The 12,418-nt window shown below is 48.7% G+C and overlaps 1 protein-coding gene across 8 annotated transcripts in view; it reads right to left on the bottom strand.

Annotated features, from left to right (window-relative positions):
* Positions 1 to 3,253: 3,253 nt before the first annotated feature.
* Positions 3,254 to 12,418, bottom strand: part of LOC116361458 (ADP-ribosylation factor-like protein 13B) — a 30,319-nt gene continuing 21,154 nt past the window's right edge. Inside the window, exons 6-11 of one of the 8 annotated variants that reach the window (XR_004207599.1) lie at positions 11,843 to 12,045; positions 9,909 to 10,026; positions 8,292 to 8,553; positions 6,625 to 6,693; positions 3,548 to 4,782; positions 3,254 to 3,459 (exon numbers count right to left, since the gene is read on the bottom strand). Coding sequence is in view for 7 of the 8 variants with exons in the window: in XM_031815891.1 (XP_031671751.1) it covers positions 4,703 to 4,782; positions 6,625 to 6,693; positions 8,292 to 8,553; positions 9,909 to 10,026; positions 11,843 to 12,045 (732 nt within the window). In the remaining variant the exon portion in view is untranslated. Of the gene's footprint in view, positions 4,783 to 6,624; positions 6,694 to 8,263; positions 8,554 to 9,908; positions 10,027 to 11,842; positions 12,046 to 12,418 lie in introns of those variants that run through there. The other 7 variants (XM_031815891.1, XM_031815895.1, XM_031815892.1 and 4 more) reach the window with 7 other exon arrangements.

Raw genomic sequence — 12,418 nt, 5'->3', positions numbered from 1 at the left:
TAGGTAGTGAATATACCAGACTGTAGAGTACAGTAGGTAGTGAATATACCAGACTGTAGAGTACAGTAGGTAGTGAATATACCAGACTGTAGAGTACAGTAGGTAGTGAATATACCAGACTGTAGAGTACAGTAGGTAGTGAATATACCAGACTGTAGAGTACAGTATGTAGTGAATATACCAGACTGTAGAGTACAGTATGTAGTGAATATACCAGACTGTAGAGTACAGTATGTAGTGAATATACCAGACTGTAGAGTACAGTAGGTAGTGAATATACCAGACTGTAGAGTACAGTAGGTAGTGAATATACCAGACTGTAGAGTACAGTAGGTAGTGAATATACCAGACTGTAGAGTACAGTATGTAGTGAATATACCAGACTGTAGAGTACAGTATGTAGTGAATATACCAGACTGTAGAGTACAGTATGTAGTGAATATACCAGACTGTAGAGTACAGTATGTAGTGAATATACCAGACTGTAGAGTACAGTATGTAGTGAATATACCAGACTGTAGAGTAGTGAATATACCAGACTGTAGAGTAGTGAATATACCAGACTGTAGAGTACAGTATGTAGTGAATATAACAGACGGAATAAGGTGGACAGGTTGAGGATGTTTTAGTCAGATTAAAACAGGGACTAAACAATAAGGTGGACAGGTTGAGGATGTTTTAGTCAGATTAAAACAGGGACTAAACAATAAGGTGGACAGGTTGAGGATGTTTTAGTCAGATTAAAACAGGGACTAGGAATAAGGTGGACAGGTTGAGGATGTTTTAGTCAGATTAAAACAGGGACTAGGAATAAGGTGGACAGGTTGAGGATGTTTTAGTCAGATTAAAACAGGGACTAGGAATAAGGTGGACAGGTTGAGGATGTTTTAGTCAGATTAAAACAGGGACTAGGAATAAGGTGGACAGGTTGAGGATGTTTTAGTCAGATTAAAACAGGGACTAGGAATAAGGTGGACAGGTTGAGGATGTTTTAGTCAGATTAAAACAGGGACTAGGAATAAGGTGGACAGGTTGAGGATGTTTTAGTCAGATTAAAACAGGGACTAGGAATAAGGTGGACAGGTTGAGGATGTTTTAGTCAGATTAAAACAGGGACTAGGAATAAGGTGGACAGGTTGAGGATGTTTTAGTCAGATTAAAACAGGGACTAGGAATAAGGTGGACAGGTTGAGGATGTTTTAGTCAGATTAAAACAGGGACTAGGAATAAGGTGGACAGGTTGAGGATGTTTTAGTCAGATTAAAACAGGGACTAGGAATAAGGTGGACAGGTTGAGGATGTTTTAGTCAGATTAAAACAGGGACTAGGAATAAGGTGGACAGGTTGAGGATGTTTTAGTCAGATTAAAACAGGGACTAGGAATAAGGTGGACAGGTTGAGGATGTTTTAGTCAGATTAAAACAGGGACTAGGAATAAGGTGGACAGGTTGAGGATGTTTTAGTCAGATTAAAAACAGGATGAGACCAACGAAATAACTGCAATGCAAAGTTATATACACACACACCGAGTATACTAAACATTAGTAACACCGTAATATTGAGTTGTACTCCCCCTTCCCCCTCCCGATCAGAACAGCCTCGATTGGTCGGGACTTCACAAGGTGTGGAAAGTGTTCCACAGGGACGCTGGCCCCATGTTGACTCCAATACTGTTCTCACAGTTGTGTCATAATTAGCTGGATGTCGTTTGGATGGTGGACCATTCTTGATACACACGGGAAACTGTTTAGCATTTAAAAAACAGCATCTTTGCAGTTCTTGACACAAACGGGTGCAACTGGCTCTTACTACCATCCCCTGTTAAAAAAAGACAATTAAAATCTTCTTGTCTTGTAACATTCGCAATCCATGTCGCCAATTGTCTCAAGGCTTGAAAATCCTTCTTTAAACCTGTCTCCTCCCCTCTTCATCTACACTGATTGAAGTGGATTTAACACGAGACATCAATAAGGGATCACCTGGTCAGTCTGTGTCACGGAAAGAATAGGTGTTCTTAATGTTCTGCATACTCAATGTGTTTGTGTATATATACACACGCACACTACATGACCAAAAGTATGTGGACACCTGCTCATCAAACATCTTATTCCAAAACCATGGGCATTAATATGGAGTTGGACCCCCCTTTGCTGCTATAACAGCCTCCACTCTTCTGGGAAGTCATTAATATGGAGTTGGTCCCCTCCTTTGCTGCTATAACAGCCTCCTCTCTTCTGGGAAGTCATTAATATGGAGTTGGACCCCCCTTTGCTGCTATAACAGCCTCCTCTCTTCTGTGAAGGCTTTCCACTAGATGTTGGAACATTGCTGCAGGGGGACTTGCTTCCATTCAGCCACAAGATCATTAGTGAGGTCAGGCACTGATGTTGGGCGATAAGGCCTGGCTCACAGTCGGCGTTCCAATTCATTGTCATGCTGAAACAGGAAAGGGCCTTCCCCAAACTGTTGCCACAAAGTTGGAAGCAATGAATCGTCTAGAATGTCATTGTATGCTGTAGCGTTAAGATTTCCCTTCACTGGAACTAAGGGGCCAAAACCATTATTCCTCCTCCACCAAACTTTACAGTTGGCACTATGCATTGGGACAGGTAGGGTTCTCCTGGCATCTGCCAAACCCAGATTCGTCCTTTGGACTGCCAGTGTGATTCATCCCTCCAGAGAACGTGTTTCCACTGCTCCAGAGTCCAATGGCGGCGAGCTTTACACCACTCCAGCCAACGCTTGGCATCGCGCATGGTGATCTTAGGCTTGTGTGCTGCTGCTCGGCCATGGAAACCCATTTCATGAACCGAGGACAGACGATTTTTACATTCTTCAGCACTCAGCAGTCCCATTCTGTGAGCTTGTGTGGCCTACCACTTCGCGGCTGAGCCGTTGTTGCTCCTAGACGTTTTCCACTTCACAATAACAGCACTTACAGTTGACCCGGGGCAGCTCTAACGGGGCAGAAATCTGACAAACTGACTTGTTGGAAAGGTGGCATCCTATGAAGGTGCCACGTTGAAAGTCACTGAGCTCTTCAGGAAGGTCATTCTACTACCAATGTTTGTCTATGGAGATTGCATGGCTGTGTGCTCGATTTAATACACCTGTCAGCAACGAGTTTTGGTGAAATAGCCGAATCCACTCATTTGAATGGGTGTCCACATACTTGTGTATGTGTGTGTGAGATATATATATATATATATGTGTGTGTGATATACACATTCGTACATATAAATACAACTATCCATAAAGTCCATATCAATATGCATTTATTTCTCAGTCTGTGTTTAACACAATGCTGTGTTCTTCAACATGGTCCTATTCATTAGGACACGTCGTACTAAAACGTTTTGCAACACACAACGGAAACAAGCGTTTTACCATCGGTCACTTTCCCTGTTTGTTTGTTTGGTGCTTAATGAATATGACTCGGTCTCTCTCTCCAGGGCCCACCTAGTCATCCCCACCCAGTCTCTCTCCAGGGCCCACCCAGTCTCTCTCCAGGGCCCACCTAGTCATCCTCCCTCTCTCCAGGGCCCACCCAGTCATCCCCACCCAGTCTCTCTCCAGGGCCCACCCAGTCTCTCTCCAGGGCCCACCTAGTCATCCCCACCCAGTCTCTCTCCAGGGCCCACCCAGTCTCTCTCCAGGGCTCACCCAGTCATCCCCACCCAGTCTCTCTCCAGGGCCCACCCAGTCTCTCTCCAGGGCCCACCTAGTCATCCTCTGTCTGTCTCCAGGGCCCACCTAGTCATCCCCACCCAGTCTCTCTCCAGGGCCCACCCAGTCTCTCTCTCAGGGCCCACCCAGTCTCTCTCTCAGGGCCCACCCAGTCTCTCTCTCAGGGCCCACCCAGTCATCCCCACCCAGTCTCTCTCTCAGGGCCCACCCAGTCTCTCTCTCAGGGCCCACCCAGTCATCCTCCCTCTCTCTCCAGTCATCCCCACCCAGTCTTTCTCTCAGGGCCCACCCAGTCATCCACACCCAGTCTCTCTCTCAGGGCCCACCCAGTCTCTCTCTCAGGGCCCACCCAGTCATCCCCACCCAGTCTCTCTCCAGGGCCCACCCAGTCATCCTCCGTCTCTCTCCAGGGCCCACCCAGTCATCCCCACCCAGTCTCTCTCCAGGGCCCACCTAGTCATCCCCACCCAGTCTCTCTCCAGGGCCCACCCAGTCATCCTCCCTCTCTCTCCAGGGCCCACCCAGTCATCCCCACCCAGTCTCTCTCTCCAGGGCCCACCCAGGCACCCTCCCTCTCTCTCCAGGGCCCACCCAGTCACCCTCCCTCTCTCTCCAGGGCCCACCCAGTCACCCTCCCTCTCTCTCCAGGGCCCACCCAGTCACCCTCCCTCTCTCTCCAGGGCCCACCCAGTCATCCTCCCTCTTTCTCCAGGGCCCACCCAGTCACCCTCCCTCTCTCTCCAGGGCCCACCCAGTCTCTCTCCAGGGTTGGACAGTCCGCTCCACCATCGTAGTCCTGTGAGCTCGGGGCCGACGTTGGCGGTAGTTCATTGGTCTTGGGAGCATCATCTCGGCTGGTGGTGGAGTCTGTAGACCTCTACACAGCACGTACTTTGAAAAGAAACCAAAGAAACTGTCATTTTTTTTGGGGGGGGGGGGTTTGAATTAAAGGTGGGGCTTGGGGATGGATAAACCAATCAGGTAAGGAAGGAGGAGCCTGGGTGGAGGGGAGGGGCTAGGATATGACATCATGAGTGTCGCTGTTAGGTTGTTGTTGACGGTTGGCCACGGGAGGGAGGGGCTTGCCGAAGAACTCTGAAAGAGAGTGAGGAGGAGGAATGGAGGAAGAGAGAGGAGGAGGAAGAGGAGGAGGAAGAGGAGACAGGATTAAATTAGCTACATCTATATAAGGCTGGGTACTGGTAGCTGAAATAAAAAAACACAGCGTATCAGAAATGTGTTCTGACAACTTCCTGTACAATATTTTAACTCGGTCAACTATATACAGCACACACATCAAGATGACCTGAACCACGTAACAGACACCGACTAAAGGGACAGGATACAGGTGGCATGTAGGATGTTCGTAGGATCAACAGAGAGATTTCATCCAACTTCCATCAGACAGAGAAGACAGACTCTTACAATATGTTTTCAGAGGAAATGGGGTCAGTGTTTAACATGCTCTGTAGACAGAGAGGAAATGGGGTCAGTGTTTAACATGCTCTGTAGACAGAGAGGAAATGGGGTCAGTGTTTAACATGCTCTGTAGACATACAGGGGAAATGGGGTCAGTGTTTAACATGCTCTGTAGACAGAGAGGAAATGGGGTCAGTGTCTAACATGCTCTGTAGACAGAGAGGAAATGGGGTCAGTGTTTAACATGCTCTGTAGACAGAGAGGAAATGGGGTCAGTGTTTAACATGCTCTATAGACAGAGAGGAAATGGGGTCAGTGTTTAACATGCTCTATAGACAGAGAGGAAATGGGGTCAGTGTTTAACATGCTCTGTAGACAGAGAGGAAATGGGGTCAGTGTTTAACATGCTCTATAGACAGAGAGGAAATGGGGTCAGTGTTTAACATGCACTGTAGACAGAGAGGAGATGGGGTCAGTGTCTAACATGCTCTGTAGACAGAGAGGAAATGGGGTCAGTGTCTAACATGCTCTGTAGACAGAGAGGAAATGGGGTCAGTGTTTAACATGCTCTGTAGACAGAGAGGAAATGGGGTCAGTGTTTAACATGCTCTGTAGACAGAGAGGAAATGGGGTCAGTGTTTAACATGCTCTGTAGACAGAGAGGAAATGGGGTCAGTGTTTAACATGCTCTGTAGACAGAGAGGAAATGGGGTCAGTGTTTAACATGCTCTGTAGACAGAGAGGAAATGGGGTCAGTGTTTAACATGCTCTGTAGACAGAGAGGAAATGGGGTCAGTGTTTAACATGCTCTATAGACAGAGAGGAAATGGGGTCAGTGTTTAACATGCTCTATAGACAGAGAGGAAATGGGGTCAGTGTTTAACATGCTCTATAGACAGAGAGGAAATGGGGTCAGTGTTTAACATGCTCTGTAGACAGAGAGGAAATGGGGTCAGTGTTTAACATGCTCTATAGACAGAGAGGAAATGGGGTCAGTGTTTAACATGCTCTGTAGACAGAGAGGAAATGGGGTCAGTGTTTAACATGCTCTGTAGACAGAGAGGAAATGGGGTCAGTGTTTAACATGCTCTGTAGACATACAGGAAATGGGGTCAGTGTTTAACATGCTCTGTAGACAGAGAGGAGATGGGGTCAGTGTTTAACATGCTCTGTAGACATACAGAGGAAATGGGGTCTGTGTTTAACATGCTCTGTAGACAGAGAGGAAATGGGGTCAGTGTTTAACATGCTCTGTAGACAGAGAGGAAATGGGGTCAGTGTTTAACATGCTCTGTAGACAGAGAGGAAATGGGGTCAGTGTTTAACATGGAATAAGAGACATCATCAGCTGTTAGTGAAAGAGAAGAAACAACAGCATGACATGAACACGCTGCTAGATGAGGAACAGACAGATGGTTAGTTAGTAGTTAGTTAGTGGTTAGTTAGTGGTTAGTTGGTGGAGTGGTGGTGGAGACAGTCAGATGACAGGTCTAGACAGTCACTTTAAAACATCATTACCGGATCGGCTCCTATCGCCAAGAGGCTCCAGCTTGGGAAGCCTAGACATTTTGGGAGTAGCCCATCCCACTAAAACAACAAATACATTATTAGTAGAAGCCCATCCCACTAAAACAACAAATACATTATTAGTAGAAGCCCATCCCACTAAAACAACAAATACATTATCAGTAGAAGCCCATCCCACTAAAACAACAAATACATTATCAGTAGAAGCCCATCCCACTAAAACAACAAATACATTATCAGTAGAAGCCCATCCCACTAAAACAACAAACACATTATTAGTAGAAGCCCATCCCACTAAAACAACAAATACATTATTAGTAGAAGCCCATCCCACTAAAACAACAAATACATTATTAGTAGAAGCCCATCCCACTAAAACAACAAACACATTATTAGTAGAAGCCCATCCCACTAAAACAACAAATACATTATTAGTAGAAGCCCATCCCACTAAAACAACAAACACATTATTAGTAGAAGCCCATCCCACTAAAACAACAACAACTAAACACATTATCAGTAGAAGCCCATCCCACTAAAACAACAACAACTAAACACATTATCAGTAGAAGCCCATCCCACTAAAACAACAACTAAATACATTATCAGTAGAAGCCCATCCCACTAAAACAACAACTAAACACATTATCAGTAGAAGCCCATCCCACTAAAACAACAACTAAACACATTATCAGTAGAAGCCCATCCCACTAAAACAACAAACACATTATCAGTAGAAGCCCATCCCACTAAAACAACAAACACATTATCAGTAGAAGCCCATCCCACTAAAACAACAAACACATTATCAGTAGAAGCCCATCCCACTACAACAACAAACACATTATTAGTAGAAGACCATCCCACTAAAACAACAAATACATTATCAGTAGAAGCCCATCCCACTAAAACAAAGAAAGTAAAGAAATCAACATGTTGATGAATACTGATTAAACTGTGTTCCAGCCCAGTCATTGGTCTGCCACACCTATGGAAGGATTAAAAGTGTCTCTCTCACCAGGTAGTGGTGGAGGTGTGTCTCTCTCACCAGGTAGTGGTGGAGGTGTGTCTCTCTCACCAGGTAGTGGTGGTGGTGTGTCTCTCTCACCAGGTAGTGGTGGTGGTGTGTCTCTCTCACCAGGTAGTGGTGGAGGTGTGTCTCTCTCACCAGGTAGTGGTGGAGGTGTGTCTCTCTCACCAGGTAGTGGTGGAGGTGTGTCTCTCTCACCAGGTAGTGGTGGAGGTGTGTCTCTCTCACCAGGTAGTGGTGGAGGTGTGTCTCTCTCACCAGGTAGTGGTGGAGGTGTGTCTCTCTCACCAGGTAGTGGTGGAGGTGTGTCTCTCTCACCAGGTAGTGGTGGAGGTGTGTCTCTCTCACCAGGTAGTGGTGGAGGTGTGTCTCTCTCACCAGGTAGTGGTGGAGGTGTGTCTCTCACCAGGTAGTGGTGGAGGTGTGTCTCTCACCAGGTAGTGGTGGAGGTGTGTCTCTCACCAGGTAGTGGTGGAGGTGTGTCTCTCACCAGGTAGTGGTGGAGGTGTGTCTCTCACCAGGTAGTGGTGGAGGTGTGTCTCACCAGGTAGTGGTGGAGGTGTGTCTCTCACCAGGTAGTGGTGGAGGTGTGTCTCTCACCAGGTAGTGGTGGAGGTGTGTCTCTCACCAGGTAGTGGTGGAGGTATGGGGCTCTCGGGGGCTGCTGTCTCCTCCGTCCTCAGAGGGTCCACTCTGTGTTTCCTCTTCAATCTCAGTTTACTCGTCTTCTTCTTCGTCCGCTCCACTGAGGCTGCACCGCTCTCTGGAGTCTGTCTCTCGCTGTCCTCTTCCTCCTCCTCCTCCTCCTCCTCTTCCTGCCCTCCTTTTCTAGAATCGTTGGCACCACCCACCTGCCCTCCTGTCGGTCTCTTCTTCAGCTTGTCTTCATTCTGCATGGATGGAACACGCATTAACACAGCTGGAACCCCCGATGGCATTAATACAGCTGGACCCCCCCCCCCCCCCAAATGGCATGAACACAGCTGGACCCCCCCGTGGCATTAACACAGCTGGACCCCCCCCATGGCATTAATACAGCTGGAACCCGCACATGGCATTAATACAGCTGGAGCCCCATGGCATTAATACAGATGGAACCCCCCCATGGCATTAATACAGCTGGAACCCCCCCCCCCCCCCCCCCCCATGGCATTAATACAGCTGGAGCCCCATGGCATTAATACAGCTGGAGCCCCCCCCCATGGCATTAATACAGCTGGAACCCCCCCCCCCCCATGGCATTAATACAGCTGGAAACCCCCCCCCATGGCATTAATACAGCTGGAACCCCCCCCCCCATGGCATTAATACAGATGGAACCCCCCCCATGGCATTAATACAGATGGAACCCCCCCATGGCATTAATACAGATGGAACCCCCCCATGGCATTAATACAGATGGGACCCCCCATGGCATTAATACAGATGGAACCCCCCCCATGGCATTAATACAGATGGAACCCCCCCATGGCATTAATACAGATGGAACCCCCCCATGGCATTAATACAGATGGAACCCCCCCATGGCATTAATACAGCTGGAACCCCCCCCCCCCCCCCCCCCATGGCATTAATACAGCTGGAGCCCCATGGCATTAATACAGCTGGAGCCCCCCCCCATGGCATTAATACAGCTGGAACCCCCCCCCCCCCCCCCATGGCATTAATACAGCTGGAACCCCCCCCCATGGCATTAATACAGCTGGAACCCCCCCCCCCCCCCCCCATGGCATTAATACAGATGGAACCCCCCCCATGGCATTAATACAGATGGAACCCCCCCATGGCATTAATACAGATGGAACCCCCCCATGGCATTAATACAGATGGGACCCCCCATGGCATTAATACAGATGGAACCCCCCCCATGGCATTAATACAGATGGAACCCCCCCATGGCATTAATACAGATGGAACCCCCCCATGGCATTAATACAGATGGACTCCCCCCATGGCATTAATACAGATGGACTCCCCCCATGGCATTAATACAGATGGAATCCCTACCATGGCATTAATACAGATGTAACCCCCCCATGGCATTAATACAGATGGAATCCCCCCATGGCATTAATACAGATGGAATCCCCCAACCCATTGACCTTGCGGCTCAAATGGCACCCTATTCCCTAAAGGGGACACTACAACGAACACATAGGGCTCTGGTCAAAACCAGTGCACTACTAGAGTGCCATTTCAAGCAAATCAACAAAGTTGATGCTGATTGGCCCAGTGTATTCCACACCTCATTGATGACGTTGCCGATTGGCTGGAAGGGGCTGTGTACGGCGGCGTCGTCGGTCTCCTCCTCCTCATGCAGTGTCCGACCCTCCCTCTCCGCCTCCTCTTTCTCCTGACGGTCTCTGGGATCAGGGGAACAAAAGGACTTTTGTATTTACCTCAAATGTTAACTAGGCAGGTCAGTTAATAACTCATTCTTATTTACAACGACGGCCTAAAATTCAGCTGGTTAATGTTCCCTTCACTAAGGTGTGATATCTCTCCTAACCAGCTGGTTAATGTCACTAAGGTGTGATATCTCTCCTAACCAGCTGGTTAATGTCACTAAGGTGTGATATCTCTCCTAACCAGCTGGTTAATGTCACTAAGGTGTGATATCTCTCCTAACCAGCTGGTTAATGTCACTAAGGTGTGATATCTCTCCTAACCAGCTGGTTAATGTCACTAAGGTGTGATATCTCTCCTAACCAGCTGGTTAATGTCACTAAGGTGTGATATCTCTCCTAACCAGCTGGTTAATGTCACTAAGGTGTGATATCTCTCCTAACCAGCTGGTTAATGTTCCCTTCACTAAGGTGTGATATCTCTCCTAATGTCTACTGTATTGTCGCTGTTTCTTAACCGCCATTTTAAACATGTACATGATACTGCAACAGTCTCTCCTCCTCCTCTCCCCTCCTCCTCCTCCTCCTCACCTCCTCCTCCTCCTCCTCCTCCTCACCTCCTCCTCCTCCTCTCCCCTCCTCCTCCTCCTCCTCCTCACCTCCTCCTCCTCCTCACCTCCTCCTCCTCCTCCCGTATCCTCCGTACTCTCTCCTGTCTCCCTCTCTTCTCCTGTTCCTCCTGTTCCTCCTGAGCCCTCTGTTCGGCCGTGTCCTTAGTACTCTCTCCACCCCATCCTCACCTCTCCTCCCGTATCCTTCGTACTCTCTCCTCCTTCTCCTTCTCCTCCTCTCTCCTCCTCCTCTCCCCTCTCTCCTCCTCTCTCTCCCCCTCCTCCTCCTCCTCACCTCTCCTCCTCCTCTCCTCTCCTCCCGTATCCTTCGTTCTCTCCCCCTTCTCCTCACCTCCTCTCTCCTCCTCCTCCTCCTCACCCTCTCCTCACCTCTCTCCTCTCCTCACCTCTCCTCCAGTATCCTCCGTACTCTCTCCTGTCTCTCTCCTCCTCCTCCTCTCCCTCTCCCCCTCCTCCTCCTCACCTCACCTCACCCTCTCCTCACCTCTCTCTTCCTCCTCCTCACCTCTCCTCCAGTATCCTCCGTACTCTCTCCTGTCTCTCTTCTTCTCCTCCTCCTCACCTCTCCTCCTCTCTCCCACTCCTCACCTCCTCACCTCTCCTCCGTACTCTCTCCTGTCTCTCTTCTCCTGTTCCTCCTGAGCCCTCTGTTCGGCCGTGTCCTTCGTACTCTCTCCTCCACATCCTCACCTCTCCTCCTCCTCCTAAATCCTCCTCCTCTCCTCCTCCTCACCTCTCCTCCAGTATCCTCCGTACTCTCTCCTGTCTCTCTTTCTTCTTCTCCTCCTCTCTTCTCCTCACCTCTCCTCCTCACCTCCTCCGTACTCTCTCCTGTCTCTCTTCTCCTGTTCCTCCTGAGCCCTCTGTTCGGCCGTGTCCTTCGTACTCTCTCCTCCACATCCTCACCTCTCCTCCCATATCCTTCGTACTCTCTCCTCCTCCTCCTAAATCCTCCTCCTCTCCTCCTCCTCACCTCTCCTCCAGTATCCTCCGTACTCTCTCCTGTCTCTCTCCTCCTCCTCTCCCTCTCCCCCTCCTCCTCCTCACCTCACCTCACCCTCTCCTCACCTCTCTCTTCCTCCTCTCCTCCTCCTCACCTCTCCTCCCATATCCTTCGTACTCTCTCCTCCTCCTCCTAAATCCTCCTCCTCTCCTGTCCTCTCTCCTCCTCACCTCTCCTCCTCCTAAATCCTCCTCCTCACCTCTCCTCCCGTATCCTCCGTACTCTCTCCTGTCTCTCTCTCTTCTCCTGTTCCTCCTGAGCCCTCTGTTCGGCCGTGTCCTTCCGGACGCGTTCAGAGATGGCTTCGTAGTCTTTAGCGATGTTGTTCAGCAGCCAGTTGAGTCCGTTCCTGATGGACTTGTCCCCCTTCTTACCGTAGCCCAGAACAGCAGAACACGGCTCCTGACAACACACAGGAAGTCAGACGGGTAGAGAGACAGAGAGGATTTACAGGTCACACAACATTTGATTTCTTAACTCATGTATTTTATAGACAGCTATTCTCCCAAGAGAGAGAACAATAAGGGAGGGGGTCATTGTTGAAACCAGGAGGAACTCTTTGCTAATAGAATCTATGAAGAACACACAATCCTTACCAGCTGCAATAATGTACAGTCTCATAGCCACAGTACTGCAGTATAACAAGGTACAGTCTCATAGCCACAGTATAACAAGGTACAGTCTCATAGCCACAGTACTGCAGTATAACAAGGTACAGTCTCATAGCCACAGTATAACAAGGTACAGTCTCATAGCCACAGTACTGCAGTATAAC

This window comes from Oncorhynchus kisutch, unplaced genomic scaffold, assembly GCF_002021735.2.
Source record: "Oncorhynchus kisutch isolate 150728-3 unplaced genomic scaffold, Okis_V2 scaffold697, whole genome shotgun sequence".
Lineage (NCBI taxonomy): Eukaryota > Metazoa > Chordata > Actinopteri > Salmoniformes > Salmonidae > Oncorhynchus > Oncorhynchus kisutch.
The sequence above is the reverse complement of the archived record's forward strand: the minus strand, read 5'-3'. Positions and strand labels throughout refer to the sequence as shown.